At 41.9% G+C, this 19,846-nt stretch overlaps 1 protein-coding gene across 4 annotated transcripts in view; it reads right to left on the bottom strand.

Moving 5' to 3' along the window:
• Positions 1-19,846, bottom strand: part of gigyf2 (GRB10 interacting GYF protein 2) — a 261,643-nt gene that overhangs the window by 170,017 nt on the left and 71,780 nt on the right. For all 4 annotated transcript variants that reach the window (XM_072474612.1, XM_072474615.1, XM_072474614.1 and 1 more), the window contains 3 exons: positions 13,415-13,523; positions 8,112-8,152; positions 2,419-2,502 (listed from right to left, as the gene is read on the bottom strand). In XM_072474612.1, the coding sequence (XP_072330713.1) occupies positions 2,419-2,502; positions 8,112-8,152; positions 13,415-13,523 (234 nt within the window). The remainder of the gene's footprint in view (positions 1-2,418; positions 2,503-8,111; positions 8,153-13,414; positions 13,524-19,846) is intronic.

Here is a 19,846-nt window from a genome sequence, read left to right as displayed (position 1 = left end):
CCCCCTCCCCGGGGGGGGTTCCGACTCGTATAACTTCCCGTAGAACTCCCTGTAGACTTCATTAACCCTCTCTGGGTTCAGCACCATGTTCCCTTCCCTATCCTGCACTCCCCCAATCTCTCTGGCCGCCTCCCTCCTGCGCAGCTGGTGCGCCAGCATCTTGCTCGCCTTCTCCCCATACTCAAACTGCCCCCTTTGCTTTCCTCAGTTGCTCCTCCGCCTTCCCCGTGGTCAGCAAGTCAAACTCCGCCTGTAATTTCCGGCGCTCGTTCAACAGCACCCCCTCTGGGGCCTCCGCGTACCTCCTGTCTACCCTGAGTATCTCTCCCACCAGTCTCTCCTTCTCCGCCCTCTCCTTCTTCTCTCGATGGGACCTAATGGAGATTAACTCTCCCCTAACAACCGCCTTCAAAGCCTCCCAAACCACTGCCACCGTCACCTCTCCTGTGTCGTTCGCTCCCACATAATTTTCAATACTCCTCCTTAATTGTTTTAGAAGTTGATTAAAAGGACACCATTAGTTATAGTAGCAATCTCAGACTGCTCTGATACAATGAAACTAAAAGAGAAAGCATGGCAGAGGGCTGACTAGAATTTGTGAATTAAAGTATTAGGAGACACTTGTGAAACTAAGATAATAATGTCTTTATTAAAAATTGGGGTTGGCAAAATACTCTGACCGATGCCAATTCAGTTTCCATTAGAATTTACTGAAGTATTCTGTAATAATGGTGTTTTCCCAGACAGTCTCATCATAGTGAACAAAGCCATGATGTTCAAGGATGAAACATGTATTTTAAATGAGTTACCAGACCTTGGGAATTAATGACTTTTGACCACTTTAAGAAAGACACAATGGGCGCGATCTTCCGTCCTGCTTATGTTGCTGTTTTCCCAGTGGTGTGCGGGGGGTTCAATGGGAAATCCCATTGACAGCGGCGGGACCAGAAGATCCTGCCTCCCGCTGCCGAGAAACATGTCACAAGGCCAGAGAATCACACCCAAATACTTTTGGTAGATTGCCAACCAATCAGGCCCAGCTGAATATCCAAGCGTAAGGTACACTCAAGCACTTCAACTAATGGAAACTGACTGAAGCAAATTTGAAGGTTGACACTGCAGGACAGGCTTTTTCCAAAAGGCATGGTGTATTATCCGAAAATAAATACTATCGGACGATAAGTCGCTGTCAGTGGAAAGTTTGTCCCTCCCTAGAATTGAGGTGTAAGGTACTGTTTAAATAAACTTATGGGGTGACTTGGTCAGTTACTAGAACACTGCATTCAGCAGGAGATTGTTAATTTCAGGTGTTTATGGGTATTTTTCTTGCATTAGCTTTTAATCAATTCATTGATAGTGATCGTTACAATAGGAAATAGTTAATAGTCAAGTGATTATGTTAATTAGAGATTAATTGGTTAAGCACACCATTGGGAGCATAAAAAGGGGAAACAGGTGCTGATCTAGGATAGCTTTATAGGAATTAGAATAAAGCTCCATCTGAAATTAAAGACTTGGTTTCTTTCTTACCAACTAGCCATTGGAACTTTACTGTCCTAAGTAATCCATAGTAGTGTATAGATCTGTGTTGCTTTTGATATAATCTGAATGAGCTTAATAAAGTTGAGAAATAAATCCAGAAATTGAGTCCACTCGTTATTTTCTATAACTACCATGTCTGAACCAGAATAAGTAAAATAAAAAATTCTACACATTGCAACTTCAGCAGTGACAGAGAGTATGAAACATGGAAATAACACCATCTCACATAATATCAACCAACTCAACAGGCTAACTGGAGATCAAACATTAAGATTTTGTGAAAGTTGCTTAAGAAACAAATTGAATCAACACAAAACAAAAAAGGCAAAAATGCAAACATTCTAAAAGATCTGGAATGGTCTTAGCAAAGTGGACATGGAAAAGATCTTTCCTCTTGTGGGTGAATCCAGGACCAGGGGGCACTGTCTTAAAATTCTCTCAGAGGCAACTTGAAACACAAACAGACCAGCATGATCTTATTGAATGACGGAGCAGGCTGAACAGTCTACTTCTGCACCTATTTAATATATTTGTATAATTTTTGAAAAAAATCAAAGCATATTTGAAAGTTTTAAATCATTTTTGTATGCTTCTTTCAACTCTGTTGTTCTATTTTGAGCTATTTTATGCATGAGCAAATGTCACATGTCTCAAATATATACCCAGACTCAGAGCAGGTTACTTGTAAGTTTGATTAAAACATAGTGATGTTTATGGAACTTGACCGTCTAAGACTTGGTTTATTATAAACACAAACACATGGATGCAGTTTCCAGTTTCCCTAAGAAGAAAGATTCTTGAACTGTATCATCTTTAAGTTATACAAGTAAAACATTAGTTTTGGAATCCATAGTATTAAATATGCACATAGCATACCTGATTTTAAAATGAACCCAGATGATGAGAGGAAATCACTTGGAGCACCCATACTGGTGTGTTGGTCCTTGGGATGACTCAAACCTTCAATAAAAAGTGCACAGAATTTAACTTTCTACCTCAACGACTTAATTTAAGAGTAATGCATTGTTTCACTGCAAGATGATTTGGATGTGCACAGTTCAAAGCAAGACTATTTCTTAAATGCTATGCAATACTGAAATTATTTAGAAAGCTTTTCTGAAAACTGGCGATTTAAGTTGATATAGCAAGTATGTGTTCAGATGCAAACTACTCTTACAGGGGGAGTCATTAGCAAGATAATTAAAAAGAGGATATACTTTGAAGAGCATTTTCAAAAATTTGAAATATTACAACTGCGAAATTCTGATCAGTCAAATGTAACTTTTGTTGAAAATTCTCTTCTTGTCAATGAGAACATTGGTGCTCAAAGAGAACATATTCATATTTTGCACAAGTTCAGCACAAGTCAGAGTTTTGTATCACTGAAATTGTTTTTGTTTTATAAGGGATACCAGTAACATTGATTAAGTTACTGAACTGAAATGATCCTGAGACAATGGCAAAATACTGCAGATGGAAGTCTGAAAACAGAAAAACAGAAAATTACTGGGAACACTCAGCAGGTCTGGCAGTATCTGTGGAGAAACACAGAATTAATGTTTCAGTCCTGTCACCTCTCATCAAGTGGATGAAAAGTCACAAAGTATTAATTATGTTTCTCTCTTTACGGATAAAGCCAGATCTAAGCATTTTCAGCATTTTTTGTTTTTGTTACCATTATCCTGAGGCAATGGTTTGAATCCCACTGCAGTAGCTAGGGTATTTAAGTTAAAGTTAAATATATAAATCTGGAGTAAAACACCAGCATCATCAGTAATGGTAATCATGAAACTACCAAACTGTCATAAAAATCCATCTGCTTCTTTAATGTCCTAGAGGGAAGGCAATTTGCCATCTAAACCCTGCCTGGCCTGTATGTGGTTTTAAACTCACATCAATATGATTTACTGCTGTCTGAAATGGCCTAATAAACAACTCACTTGTGTCAAAAACATTATGAAACATTACATAATAAAACAGGGTAGACCATCCAGCATTAGCCTAGTCATCAGATTGGAACATGACAACGGTGCTTAGCTAAATCAACTCTTGAAAGCCCTTCGCACTTATATGTGAGGACGTGCCACAATTGGGAGAGCTGACCCATAGACTAGTTAAGCCTTACAGTCATACACACACATACATATCTTGGTCTACATCCCCGACTCCTCATCACCACCCCAGAGTTATGCCCTGTCTCACCAGTAGGATATATACACCAGGAGTAATGGCACAATAGTATGCAGCCAGAAGGGAGCTGCTCTGGAATCCCATGAAATGTGATGGCATCAGATCAAACATGCACAAGAAAACCACCTGATGATTCAATATTCCTCGATGATGAGCACCACTTAGGTCAAGCACGGAGAGTAACAAGGGAGCTGAACAAACTCTGGATATGGATCTTCAATACTCATCACCAAAACTGACTTAATTGGTCCAGTTTTAATGAACGTACAGCAGAATGGGCCTGCTGCAGAAAGTGAGTACACCAACATAAAGCGACCTTGCCCGCAAATTCTAGCTAGCATCATTCCATGACAGTATTGGCAGGAATGACAACCACAATTCCTTAGGAAGAAAAGCTCCCCTCATCAGAGGAGAATGTTCACAGTATTGTATGGCACTGCCACTGAGCTAAATCACTTAGCTTCAGAACAGATCCAGGAGCCCAAAACTGGCCATTGAGATGTTTCAGTAGCAGCAGTAGAATTCTATCCACCACAATCACAACCTCATGGCCTGGCACATCCTTAAATCCGCCATTACTTTCAAGTCAATCTTGGTTCAATGAGTAAAATAGAAGGGCATTCCAGGAACATCACCGGGCATACGAAAAGTGTTAACCTGAATAAACTACAAAACGGAACATGTAATTCCACAAGCAATGGATTAGATCAAAGCTCTGCAGTCTTGACACATCCAAATGTGAAACGTGGACAATTGAAAAGCTAATGGGAGGAGGGGGGAAAGAAGAGGAGCTCCAAGAACATTCTCATCCTCGACAATGGCAGAGTTGAACACGAGTGCAAAAGATAAATGGCTGAATCATCTTTGCAACTGTCTCAACTAGAAGACTGGTTCCATCCATCACAGAAGTTAGCCTACAGCTAATTCAGTTCACTCCCTGTACCACAAGGAAACAGCACAGCACAGTGGATCACTGAATACACCATAGGCGATGGCCCTCAAAACATCCCAGCTGTAGTGGTGAAAATGTGCACTCCAGAACTAGCCATTTCCCTAACCAAGATGTTACAGTTCAGCTCTAATACTAGCATCTACCTGAAAGTGGCAAATTACCCAGGTGTGCATGCCATGTCCACAAAAAGCCAATCACCATTATTCTACTCTCAATCATTACAGCGATGGAGGTAATATTCCCTGAAAGCTGTGTCATCAGGCAGAAACTCAAAAGCTGCTGAGCAAGCAGCACACAAGTCAACCCCTTTGTTACCACACACTTAAACATGTCGATTGTGCACTACGTCAGCAGTGTTATCATGAAATCCTTACTCACTAGAAATCTGTCCAGTTTGGGTTCTGCCAGCACCACTGTAGCCACCTAAAATGGCTGATTCCCTATTAATTTGGCCAAAACCCGATTTAAAATGGCTAACCGAAAAGGCTGATGGGAAAAGCAGCCAACAGGACACAAACGGACAGCTGCAGACAGAATAGCGTGTTCGGCTCTGGGGAAGTCGGCCCAGATCGATACTCAAGACTATTAGCAGCACATCAACCCAGACATCTGCAGTTTAATCAGCTATCCCCGGGAACAATTGCAACATATTAGCAATTGAATGCCGGGCCAGACCTGTCGGCGCCGGCAGTGGCCAAAACAAAGACAGGTGAACGACCACCCCCCGATCAAGGAATCGCCCCGTTATTGGACATATCGAACCCAGTGATTGGGAACAAGTCCAATCACTTGGGACTCAGGGTCAAGGGCCGCCCCGAGAGGCGGGAAGCCCCTGGGCCCTATAAAGTGAGGGGCCAAGTTCAGATCTCTCTCTCTCTCTCTCTCCCTTCTTCTCCTGCTCGAGACCTTCGCAAGAACATCAACCAGAAACAGTAAGTTTGGCTCCAGCGATCGCTACCCGATAAAGACTCCTAGCCATCGACCTGTATCAGCCTTTTTGAATCCCGCGGGCCAGATCCGATTCGATAAGCCATTAGTTTCCCTGACCTGGTGGGCCCTTCCTAAAGTTAAGTATTGGCCAGTAGTGATAGGTTTCTATATAGATAGTAGGATTATTGTGCAAGCGTTACTTGTATATAATAAATGACCGTTGATTTCAATCTTACTAAGCGGTGTGCTGACTTATTAATCATAACTCTAGCTTGAACCACATGGCGGTATCAGAAAGATACCTGGCGACTCGTGAGCAAAGGTGACATAATCAGAGGTAATAAAACTAAGGCTAAAAAGAGCAACACCACCTGGCTCCAGATCTTATCACAGCCGTGGTCCAAACACAGACAAGGAATTAATTCTCGTAGTAAAGTGAAACTGACTGACATCTACATCAAAGGCAGAACTTGACCATGTGTGGCATCACGAAGCCCCAATAGCACTGAAGTCAATTCAAATCGGGGGAAAAGTCATATCTAGCAAAAAGGTTGTTTCAGGCCAACCATCTTGAGTTCCAGAACATACCTTTAGGAGTTATCAGTGAAATATCCTGGCCCAACCATCTTCAGCTGCTTCATCAATAGACTTCCTTCCAATGTAAGGTTAGAGACAAGTATGTTTGCTGATGATTACAGAGTGTTCAGTAACATTCGCAACTCCTCAGATACTGGAGTAGTGTCCATTTGAAAGAAGAACTGGACACCTTTTCAGCCTGGACTGCTAGGTGATGAGCACCATTCCCCCCACACATGCATCAGGCACCAAGGGGATCTATTCACCAATTTTTGACCCACTTTGACATTACCATCACCAAATCCTCAATACCAATGTGGGGACAAGACTGAGCAAAAATTTAAATGCCATAATAGTGGTTTACAAGAGCAGAGGCTGGGTATTCTGCAGCATCTCACTCACCTCTCGACACCCCAAAACCTTTCCATCAAGGCACAAGTCAGGTGTATGAAGTAATGCTCGCAGCCTGCCTGGGAGGAGTTCAGTTCCAACACTAAACGTGATCAACACCATTCAAGACAAAGCAGTCCAAACGATTGGCACTCCAACTACAGGTTAAGTACCCCTTATTCAAAATGTTTGGGGCCGGGTGGATTTCGGAATTTTTCGAATTTTGGAATACCAAGCTGCAAAGACCTTCAGACATTGCTCAGAGTCACAGGTTGGTGCAGTGTCTGACGGAGGATTCCCTCCCGACCGGGAATCAGGTACCGGGCTCAACTCATTCGATACAACAAACACTTGCTGTCATTTGGAAGGATACACACATGCAAGTGTATTCGGTCACAGGAATGGGACAAAATGTTGGGAACAATCGACACTGAGGACTCAAAACATGATTTTTGTGCTCGGGAAAAGTGCGGATTTCAGAACTTTTCAAATTTTGGAGAAGATCCACTCACTTCACCACATGTGCACAGTTTGGCATCTGCAAGATGCACAACAGCGACAAAAGCAGTAGAGATATCGGGCGGGATTCTCCGACCCCCTGCTGGGTCGGAGAATCCCCAGGGGGGGGGCAATGTGAATCCCGCCCCGCTGCCGGCTGCCGTATTCACCGGCGCCGGTTTTCGGGCGGGGGCAGGACTCCCACTGTGCCGGTTGGGGACCGTTGGCAGTGGCCCCTCCCAGCAATTCTCCGGGCCCCGATGGGCCAAGTGGCAATCCGTTTTCGGCCAGTCCCGTCGGCGTGAAATGGACATGGTCCCACACGGTGGGACCTGGCTGGTAGGCCAGCTGGTGCCATCCTCGGGGGGTGGGGGATCCAGCCCCGGGGGTGGGGGGGGGGGGGTTAGGGGCCCATGGTGCCCTGGCCCGCGATCGTGGCCCACCGATCTGCGGGCGGGCCTGTGCCGTGGGGGCACTCCTTCCTTCCGCGCCGGCCTCCGTAGGGCTCCGCCATGCGCAAGAACATGCCGGCGGTTCTGCGCATGGTGGTCCACGCCGGCCCTTCGGCACCAGTTGCCGCGGCGCCAACCCCTCCGCCCCCGGCCTAGCCCCCGGAATTGCGGAGGATTCCGCAACTCCCGGGTGGCCCGACGCCAGAGTGGTTCGCGCCGTTCTTGCCGCTGCCGTTGGGCCATCCCGCCAATTGCAGGAGGATGTCAGCCATCATCTCCAAGCAATATATCTGATGTGGAAATAAATCTCTATTTCTTTGTTGTCGCAAGACTACAATCCTGAAATTACTGATCTAACCGCATTATGGGCACACCCTCACCATATGGGCTACAGTCTTCACCTAGTAATCTTATAGCTACTGGATTGAATTTCAACCTAGGATCTGAGTGAAGAGAACATCCTTTTATTCAGTCTTGTTTTAAAACCCCCAGATGGATTATGTATGTGAGAACAGTATACATCCTGCTGGAACAATTCAATATAGTAAATCAATTAAAACTTCAAATTTGTTAAAACTGACCTGGATCTTTTCGCCCTGGTTTTTCAAACCGTCGTTCTCCCCTATCAAAAGTAAAAACAATTTAAATGTTCTTCTAGTTAATAGCCACAATGCTAGCATAGTAAGAGATTACTCAACATTAAAATAAAAGCAGACGGGCAGCACGGTGGCGCAGTGGATAGCATCTCCAAGCAATGCATCTGATATGGAAATATATCTCTATATCTTTGTTGTCGCAAGGCTACAATCCTGAAATTACTGATCTAGCCTCACGGCCCCGAGGTCCCAGGTTCAATCCCGGCTCTGGGTCACGGTCCATGTGGAGTTTGCACATTCTCCCTGTGTTTGCGTGGTTTTCGCCCCCACAACCCAAAGATGTGCAGGGTAGGTGGATTGGCCACGCTAAATTGCTCCTTAATTGGAAAAATTAATTGGGTACTCTAAATTTTTATTTATTTTTTTAAAATTAAAAGTAGACAACTGGTCAAAGGAATGTTTTTAATTAAACCAAAACTATTTCATTTTACCCGCATCTGGAATCCTCCACAAGGAGTCTCATATCTACACTGTCTGCAGAGGAATGTTCCAGGGGTCCGCTGCTCCCAGCACAAAGGATTCAGGACAGGGTGATTTCGGGTGTATGGGTCAGAGAAGACAAGGTCTCGGCGATCTATCAGGAACTGCAGGAGGACGCCGCGGTGGAGGAGTTACAGGGTAAATGGGAGGAGGAGCTGGATGAAAATCTGTGGGCTGATGCCCTGAGTAGGGTTAATTCTTCCTCCTCTTGCGCCAGGCTCAGCCTAATGTAGTTCAAAGTTGTCCATAGGGCACATATGACAGGGGCGAGGATGAGTAAGTTTTTTGGGGTGGAGGACAGGTGTGTGAGGTGCTCGGGGAGTCCAGCAAATCACACCCACATGTTCTGGACATGGAGTGGTTCTGGAGGGGCTTTGCGAGGACTATGTCCAAAGTGGTGAACACCCGGGTCAAGCAGAGCTGGGGGATAGCATTATTTGGGGTAGCGGACAAGCCAGGAATGCAGGAGCCGAAAGAGGTCGGTGTTCTGGCCTTTGCATCCCTGGTAGCCCGGCGGAGGATCCTACTAATGTGGAGGGATGCGAAGCCCCCAAATGTGAAAGCTTGGATCATCGATATGGCAGGGTTCATCAAGCTGGAAAGGATAAAGTTTGCCTTGCGAGGGTCTGTGCAGGGGTTCTCCAGGCAGCAAATCGTTGAAAATTTGAATAAATATATATATTTTTTTTAAAAAGGAATGTTCCAGGAATACACATTTCAATCTGAAAGCAAAGTTTTTTGTGATCAACAATACTACACTCATTTTTATTTAAATCAAAATATGCAGTTTTGCTTTTCTAGACTTAGTGGTCCATCTCTTATGGCATTGTTAATGGTGAGTTTCATAGAATTTACAGTGCAGGAGGCCATTCGGCCCATTGAGTCTGTACCGGCTCTTGGAAAGAGCACCCTACCCAAGGTCAACACCTCCACCCTATCCCCATGACCCAGTAACCCCACCCTACACTAAAGGCAATTCTGGACACTAAGGGCCAATCCACCTAACCTGCACATTTTTGGACTGTGGGAGCAAACCGGAGCACCCGGAGGAAACCCACGCACACACGGGGAGGATGTGCAGACTCCGCACAGACAGTGACCCAAGCCGGAATAGAACCTGGGACCCTGGAGCTGTGAAGCAATTGTGCTATCCACAATGCTACCGTGCTGCTCTTATTGGCAGACATACTAACATACTGCCATTTTAACAAAAGACCCTGCCTCCCATGCTCACATGTCTGTTCTTGGCCTGCTGCAATGTTCCAGTGAATCGCATCGCAAACTGGAGGAACAACATCTCATCTTCCGGTTAAACACGCTACAGCCTTCCGGACTGAACATCGAATTCAACAACTTCAGGTGAACAGCTCTAACCCACCTCGACCCATTTATTTTCATTTATTTTTAACTGTCTTTTATCATTTCTTTCTTTCTTAATATATATTTAATCCCCCCCCCCCCAATCTTATCCACCTTTCCTTCATCTTTCTCCTCTTTGCTTCCCACTTCCCCTCCCCCCACATCTACAGTTCATCCTCTGATGTTAGTTTCTCTGCAGTTTGGCCTTTCACACCTCTTGTTCTCTCCGGGGACTGCCATTAGCACTCTTTCCCCTTGGTTTCTGTGGCCATTAGCACCTGGTTTCTCAGGGTTTCTGTGGCTATGACTCATCTTTCATTCTCACTCCACAGTATGAATACTTCCCACTTTATCTGTCAGTTAGCTTCAACAAAGAGTCATCGAACTTGAAACGTTAGCTCTTTTCTCTCCCTACAGATGCTGCCAGACCTGCTGAGATTTTCCAGCATTTTCTCTTTCGTTTCAGATTCCAGCATCCGCAGTAATTTGCTTTTATGGCAGACATACTGTTTTATAAGAATGGATAAATAAAACATCGATAAGGTCACTAAAGTTTTACATTTACAAAAAAAGTTCATACGTTTTCTGATTGTTTCCTGGGAATGTAAAGCAACTGTGTAAAATGTGATGCAATTGATTTGTGATGGACAATGCTGATCGGATGAATGTGAACGAGGCACAATCCGTTCTTAATGTACAGATATGTTCTGAACATTATTACATAACTTGCTTTATTCTTGTAGTAGCCATGTCAACAGAACTCTATACTGCCATTGGCTAATCTCCTCCTCCTTCTTCACCTGAGGAAGGAACAGTGCTCCGAAAGCTAGTGTTTGAAACAAACATGTTGGACTTTAACCTGGTGCTGTAAGACTTCTTACTGTAAAGTCCTTTTAAAGTAGCCCTCCCACAGCAGAGTGCAGATATACTGCAATACTTTGGAAGTTAAAGCAATTTTATATATTTTCAGAATAGAATTATGTAATAATAGAGTGGAAACAAATGAGAACAAACTTGCACTTCTCTAACCCAATGAACAGTTCAAGTTTTTTTACACCTAGTGCTTTTGAGAGTAATCATTATTGCAATGTATTGTTCTTATTTAGCGTAGTTTTTAATGAATTGCTGCAAATTGATCAATTTTACAATATAGAGGCAGCCTGGTCAACATGCAGATTATGCAGATATTGGGCATCTGCCCGAGAGCTCTAGGTTTCCATTTTGCAAGTTCAGACATTTAAAAGGAATAGCTCGATATAATGTAGCAAGGACTGCATGTTATTGCAATACTTTTAATGTGTTTCTGTGGACTAAAATTTAGAAAAGAAAATTATGGTAAGATAGTAAATCTTCCAGTTTTAACTAAAAAGTAAGTACAACACTAACCAAAGTAAACCCTAATGGGGAAATTTTCAAATCCATTCACTATTCCCTAACAATTTTTTAAAGCAAAGTTCAGCATAAACCTGTTGGAAATACGAAGTTCAACAATGTTACTGAATTCAAGGTAGACAGATCTGAATGGCTGCAAAACACAACCACAAGAACTTCACTAAGTACTCAAGATTACAGGATGTATGCGTGAGCTTTAAGATTAACAGAAAATATATAATTGCAGCATTAAACCTGTCAGTTATCCTGTCTTACGTTACCAGTAAACTACTATCCTCAGTAGTTATGGAATTCCATTACATTTTATTTAAACTATTTTAAGGAATTTGGATGTACCATTTATTTTGTCCCCTCCATCTCTTCGGCATGATTAAACGAACATATGAGGACATTTATTAATCATTATTAATATAACTGATGTATGTGCAGTCTGCTTCTCATCTACTTTTGACCTGGCTTGCCACTTAAATTATGTCAAAGGAAGTGTGTTACTCAAGAGTTATACAAGCATTCTACCAAATCAAAAATCATAACACTGATTCCCGAAGTGCAGTAACGAGCAGTTTTAGCTCAAAGCTTCAGAAAGATCCTGCAGTGCAAGTTCAAAGCACTGAACCCTTATATATTTGGAGCTGCAAGGGGTAAGTAGGAAATGCAATTTGTCAATGATTGTAAATGTCACTTTATTCTACTAATCCGATTAGATCACTACTTTCTAAAGTTTTGGAAAAACATTTCATGGTTCCCTGTGCTCGACTTAGGCAATATAACCATTATCATCATAACACCACAAAAATAAATGCAAATAAAACTGTACATCACAAATTCAAAACTAAAGCCTTTCACCAAGTTACCAACTATACACTTCAAGCTGACAGATACCGATATCCTTTCACTTTGCAGTCATTAACTTGCGAAAATTCGATGCTAAAGGATTCGATGCGAGAAGATAATGTTCTGAAGTAAATGTTCTCGCTCCTCTGAGAAATTAACATCTACCAATAAAGTTCAAATATATGCTGCCATAATCTACAAAATATAACCTTTATGTAACTAGCAAAGTTGAAGCACTTGCTTTACCTTGTGACTTACAGCAGGGGAGTGAAGCTAATCGGGTTGCTCTTTCAACGAGACAGCACAAGCACTAAATAGGCCAAATGCCCTCTGCCTCTGTTGCATGATTCTGAGATTCTAAATTAAGGCTCCAACAAAACCATGATGTTGGGCTTGGGTAGATCCGCAGCACAGATCCCCCTTAAGCATAGTTATTCAAGGAAATGCTGACGCCAACTAAAACAAATACAACTACAACATATTCCAACACATTGGAATGCATGCAATTTAAACAACAGATTAAATAAGGATGGTTTCCCAGTGTAATTTTGGGGAACATTTATTTTCTATATCTATGCTAAATTGCTATTGTGATAAGTATGCTATAGCAATAAGTATGCTGTTGCAATGAAAATGATTTGTCTACAATATAAACATAAGGAAACAAAGAGCAAGAAATGTGTTGTATAAATGCAATCTGTTAAAATAGAAAATGTTCCAAGTTGCTTAATTGATAAAACGGAAAATATGACACCAAGCCCAAAGGACAAAATGTAGGAGAGGTACCCACATCCTTGGTCATAAAGTGTTTTGAAACAAAAGGAGAGAAAAGACAGCATAAGACAGACATGTTGTCCAGAAGAAATATTGGGTGGCCCACATAATGCCCATATCAGAGGAACGAAGAGTTCAACTGAGATTTCAGGACTGGAATAGAGGGACTTACGGTCATAGATGGACTGGGAAGCTAAATCATTACCAGTGCTGCTCTGGGTAATGACAGGATATATAAAGTAGTCCTATCTATCAAGATAATGGAAAAGACTGCATCGAAGATCAGAGAAAAGCGCTAACTATTTTATTTTAGTTAATATTGTTGAAAATATTTACCTTACTGAATCAGCACCATGCTACCACAGTAATGCTTTTCTGCATCAACTCACCTTTCTTCCCAACTTTGTGATCTGTGCATTTCTCGAACTCCTCGACCAAAACCTCCTTCACCTTCATCAAAACTTCTTTGGTAAAAACCACCTTCACCTCGACCTCGACCTGAGGGAAAATATAAAAAAGGGTTTGGAGTATAAAGGTAAACGTTTAAACTAAGTTTTCCATTGCTTTTCTTTTTCCACAACGTATTTAAATGTTATTTTTCTAACATCCATTGTCAATTCTCAAAATAAAGATCTTGGCAGAATTATTGCTGAGTACAGGGCAAATATATCTACAAAGAATAGTACTGCATACACCAAGAGACCTTCCAATGTGGAACCAGGAATTGAATCCAGTACGGATGAAGGAATACAAGAGAAGAGTATTGTTTAGCTGTTCAACTGCAGGGTCACATGTAACATTGGACACTGTGTTCTCCAAGCAGGAATTGGTTGGGTACAGTCTGTCCCTTGCCCAGTGTGAACAATGGAGGGACCTGATGTTTGATATGGTCAGCCCCAATCCTTGGGACTTATGGCCTACATACCGAGCATCACACCGGCACTGAAATTCATATACCACATTACTCATTTGTGTGATAGGCAGAACGTCTTTTTAGCTTGACTGCAGCATCCTATTAATGGTGAATGCCACTCGTGTTGCTACTGCATAGTAGCAGCGATAAACAGCTAGCTTCACCTGTTGCTCAAATCTTTGAGATGCCTTGCCGTCCCAGGGTAATCTGTGGTTCACTGGGAATTTTTCAGGGCCAAAAGTGAAGGCCTTAGGCCTGTTCCTGAGTTTGCATGATATTCAGCGCGAACGATCTGATCAGGGTGGTCATTATCCCATAAAATGTCATTGTTACGCTCTATTTCAGCATCAGGTTTACATGGTCAAGAAATGGTTTGCACCCTGTTTACAAAGTTGCCGATAAGACCAATCTTATAGCATGTAGTGAAGGTAGGTCTGCGGTACGAAACCTGTCATGGTATGTCAAGAAAGGAGTTTATTTGACTACTCCAGAACTTGAGCAAGGGATGGAGCCTAGTGAGGCAAAGAAGGAAATTGCTACATGCAGCTGCAGATTAAAATGCACCAAACGTATCATCCACATTTCGGAATTATAGAGGGAGCAGATGGTTTTGGCCCAAAAAAGTGACCTCCTTTTTAGGCAATATCTGCTCGAACTGATTTTTTAAACTGTTCTCACCTTATATTGCTCCCAAACCTATCTTGAACTTCTATTATTCGCATTGATGTCATTCACAACCTTTATTCCCTCAAGAGAAAGCACAGTTGGAATTAAGATGATTTTCTCATATGTGGTTGCTGATGTCCCACATGTTGTGGGACTGCTTCTGTCCACTGCAAAGATCAATGATTTGGATACAAGGCTAGAGGGAGTGATGCCCAAGTTTACAAAAACATAAAATTAGGAAACAAGGTAAATATTTTGGCTATAAAAATAATGGGACAAAAATGTGTGATGTGGAAGAGGATGATCTTGGATGCATGTTCAGAGCAGCGTCTCGAGTAGACAGGACCATAAAAACCCTCATGGAATAAGATTTGATTGCAAGATATTGAATATAAAAGTCTAAATATTTTGGTTAAGCTGTATAAAATCATAGTAAAACCACTACTGTGTGGATTTTTGAGCACCATGCTCAAGAACATTGAGTGGATAGCACAGGTTAAATAGAGGGAAACACAAAAACTACCTCATAGACTTCTGACTTCATAAACTCTAATTGATCCAATAAGCTGTCACTTATTTCCAGTCCAGCACTCTTAATTATCCATCATTCTTCATGGAAGCACCCAAACTCATTAGTTTAAAACCTTCCATCATCATCCATAAATTCTTCTACAATCTCCCAACTCACTGAGCTCTTTCAGCCAGTAAACTTTTAAATACATTATTCCTCGCTTTATTGACACCCTTTATGCCTACAAATTATGTTTTCTAAAACAGTACTTTGGTCTCTTCACTTCTTGAAGTACCACCTTCTGACTTGGAATTCACAACAATGTGGGAAGCACTTTGAGATTTTCTTTCCACATAAATTTGACTTGTTGTTGTTGATGCTATGCAATGTTAAAATTAGTTTTTCAATCCTTGACTATAATATGTCTCACCTCGAGCACAAAAAAACCAATAAGAGACTTAACTCTAAAATAACCTATCTGCAAGTAAAGCATCCAACCAGCAATATCAACAAGAGTTTAAAATATACCCTCCAGCACACTATCACAACAATCCTTTCTGCGTTAACAGCTTGAATACATTCAAATTGTTCTGAGGATTCAAAGTAAAGTTTAATAGCTTCTTATCCTCCTTGCACTTTACTTCTTCTGCATAGCCCCAACAATCTAGCCTGAGAACATGCCTGGAATCATAGCTACATCTTTTTGAAAATGCCCATGAGGGAAAACGTTTACAACACAATGATGCAAGCACATTGCAGTCTTAAAGTGAAAGTCTGCTCCCAAGCTCTTGCTTGCTACAGGCTTTGCAGAACTCACTGCTATTTAATCAATTTCAATCTTACTCGCAATGCACAGGTTCAGGCTGAGTGATTAGCTTGTATTATGTCTGCAGATTTGATTCCTACTCTGCATCATGATCTCACATGCAATAGGAAAAAAACATGTTAGGTTCATCTAGATTATTCAAGTCAAAGCTTCATACTGTGGTAGTAAGCTTTGTCACCATAAAGACAAAGGGAAGAAGCCAATTGCCATCACCTGCTCAGACAGGATAAAATCTTGCTTGTTGGACAAATCAGTTGAACTGGAGACTGCATCAGAGAAAGTTTATAAAGATATTTTGGCAAAAATATACTTTTTGATCAGTGATCATTTTGTAGAAATTTTCAAATGAAAGTTTGAGCAAGTCAGGAGGTCAATGTCAGCCTCACAATTTGCCTGAACTTGAACCGAGGACCCTCAGTCTGCCAGACAGAATGTATTTCATAAACCAAAGAGAAAATGCTGGGAAATCTCAGGTCAGGTAGCATCTGTCGGGAGAGAAAAGAGCTTTGACAAAGAGTCAACTGAACTCGAAACGTTGGCTCTTTTCTCTCCCTACAGATGCTGCCAGACCTGCTGAGATTTTCCAGCTTTTTCTCTTTGGTTTCAGATTCCAGCATCCGCAGTAATTTGCTGTTATCCAATGTATTTCATAAACTGTTTCTACAATATCATTCAATGATTACAGACAATAAGACAGAGACTATGATTCTAATGCACAGACTTCACCCAATCCACGTAAAAAGTTCCAAACCGTAACACTCCATTAGCCAGTGATACAGCGGGTAAAAGAAAAGGATCCAATGAAGGTCAAACTTTGAGGAGAACTTTAGCTAAGCCTTACATCAAGGCCAGCAGACTAGATAGGCACGAGTTTGAAACTGATCAAGATTGCAAATAAAAATGACTTTTAAAAAAATATTCTGCAGCAATTTTATCTAGAAACGCTCCCCAGAACTTTTCCTTCCTGTTAGTTTATTTTCTCGGTCAGAAAAACCACTAGAGGCCCTCAGAGTATAGGATACTCTGCTGGTTACAAACTGCACTTACAAATTACCAAATCATGGGAATAGAGCTCTCACAAGGAGGTTAGAGAATCAGCATATGGCTGATCATATGGCTGCAGTGCTCATTAGGTCATTTTATAAGTAAAGGCGGAGGGACTTCAACGAAATTCGGCATACTGCTCGGGTATTGCCCAAGGAATAACTGATTTGTTTCAGCCAAAGCAGATACAAATTCTGGAATTTTTTTAAAGCTCCATTAGCATTAGGAGATCGAGTGGACTGACTTTTTTTTAAAAAAAATGTTTTGAGTTACGTGATTTAGGATGCTCTGACTGTTTTCGATGTTGTGTGATATCTCAAGTACCGTGGCACAATTTGCCACAGCTGTCAATAGGCGAGTAGAGTTTTTGGAGTAGTTTGTTGGATGTGGATTGACCTGAAGCTTCCTTGATGAGTTAGATGATCTTAATAAAAATATTTATTTTTTCAGTTTGCAGCTACAGAGCATCAACCAGGCAGGAAAAACCCTCAAAGAGCTGCATCATTGTAAAAACACTGAATTAACACAGCATGGTGGATGTGTGTGTTTTATGGAGTACCTTGATGTAAGGCTTAGCTAAAGTTCTCCTCAAAGTTTTACCTTCATTGGATCCTTTTCTTTTACCCGCTGTATCACTGGCTAATGGAGTGTTACGGTTTGGAACTTTTTACATGGATTGGGTGAAGTCTGTGTATGTATTACAGGTTAACTGCAAAACCCTCAAGATTCACCATAAAACAGAAAATAAATGAGTGAAAGGGAATTACAAACCACACTTAGCAATGAACTCCATTCTGATGAAAGATTTGAAAAGTCATCAACCCGAAATGTTAATTCTGCTTCTCTCTCTATCATAGGCCTGCTGAGTATTTCTGGAGTCTTCCATTTTCATAAGACCATAAGACATAGGAGCGGAAGGCCATTCGGCCCATCGAGTCCACTCACCATTCAATCATGGCTGATTTCAACTCCATTTACCCGCTCTCTCTCCATAGCCCTTAATTCCTCGAGAAATCAAGAATTTATCAACTTCTGTCTTAAAGACACTCAACGCCCCGGCCTACACCGCCCTCTGTGGCAATGAATTCTACAGACCCACCACTCTCTGGCTGAAGAAATTTCTCCTCATCTCTGTTCTAAAGTGACTCCCTTTTATTCAAAGGCTGTGCCCCCGGGTCCTAGTCTCCCGTGCTAATGGAAACAACTTCCCTACATCCACCCTATCTAAGCCATTCGTTATCTTATAAGTTTCTATTAGATCTCCCCTCAACCTCTTAAACTCCAATGAATATAATCCCAGGATCCTCAGACGTTCATCGTATGTTAGGCCTACCATTCCTGGGATCATCCGTGTGAATGTCCGCTAGACCCGCTCCAGTGCCAGTATGTCCTTCCTGAGGTGTGGGGCCCAAAATTGCTCACAGTATTCTAAATGGGGCCTAACCAATGCTTTATAAAGCTTCAGAAGTACATCCCTGCTTTTATATTCCAAGCCTCTTGAGATGAATGACAACATTGCATTTGCTTTCTTAATTACGGACTCAACCTGCAAGTTTACCTTTAGAGAATCCTGGACTAGGACTCCCAAGTCCCTTTGCACTTCAGCATTATGAATTTTGTCACTGTTTAGAAAATAGTCCATGCCTCTATTCTTTTTTCCAAAGTGCAAGACCTCGCACTTGCCCACGTTGAATTTCATCAGCCATTTCTTGGACCACTCTTTTGAATTGTAGTCACTTGTGTTATAGGCCAGGGTTTAGAGAACCCCAAAGTGTAGCATGGAGTTCACCTGACCCACGACTTTTAATAGATTGTGGTATGGGGAGCACACGGCCCACTCTAGAGGTGCGGTACAGCAGAAGTGGAAAAGTATGTTTTAAAGCAAAACAATGTTTATTCTATGAACTCATGTTTACCTTTTTAAAACATAGTGACTATCTTAGCAACCATCAATTCAAATACAACCCCCAAAGAATACAACACTAAGTAATCCTTAATAACTTCCAGAAGACAAAAGAAACACCTTTTAACAGAAGCACATTAGGTTTACATTCACTACTGAGAACATTTATAATTCTGAATTCACCAAATGATCAAGAGATAGTCTTTTATGGCAGAGAGATCAACAGTACACCTGCTGTGCCTGGCTTCAGCTCCAACACTGAAAACAAAACTAAAACACACCCTGCAGCAAACAGCCTAAAACAAAAGTAAAAAGCTGACAGGCAGCCCAGCTCCACTCACACTCTGACATCACTGATAAACACCCATTTCTTAAAGGTACATTTCTTAAAGGTACTCTCACATGACAGTTGCAATACTTGGAAATATGGCAGCTACTTCTCACAAAGAAAGCAGTCAAGTTAAAAACGTTATTATTTGCTTTTGTCAGCTAAAACACAAAAATGTATCTGCTCTTCTTCAGATAGTACCAGATTCTTTCACATGCACCCGAGGGGGCATGCAGGGCCTTGATTTGCCATTTCACCTAAAAATATAACATTTCTGACAATATTATGACCTCAAGAGTAAGGAGACTACCGGTGGCGGCATTGGTGTGGGTGGTCACACACTGGGCAGCTCCTGCTCAAAGGCATAGGAAAGAGCTCTTTTTACCCGATATGGAGCATAACCTTGACGAAAAGGTGTAGTTGAAGGTAGAAGTAGTAGTTTCCCCCTGGAGTAGTATGTCTGCTGGTTACCAAACTCGGCAGAAGACGGTGAGAGAACTGGCCAAAATGTTGGAGGAAACCTGTGGCACAGTAGCCGGTGGAAGGATGGCCGGGGGGGGCTGGTGCTAGGTGGAAAGCCCCAGATGGAGCAGATGATGGCTTTTATTAAGGAGTTCCACCAGTAGAGGA

This window comes from Scyliorhinus torazame, chromosome 14 (assembly GCF_047496885.1).
Source record: "Scyliorhinus torazame isolate Kashiwa2021f chromosome 14, sScyTor2.1, whole genome shotgun sequence".
NCBI classification, from domain to species: Eukaryota; Metazoa; Chordata; class Chondrichthyes; order Carcharhiniformes; family Scyliorhinidae; genus Scyliorhinus; species Scyliorhinus torazame.
This window is presented reverse-complemented; position numbering and strand designations above follow the sequence as displayed.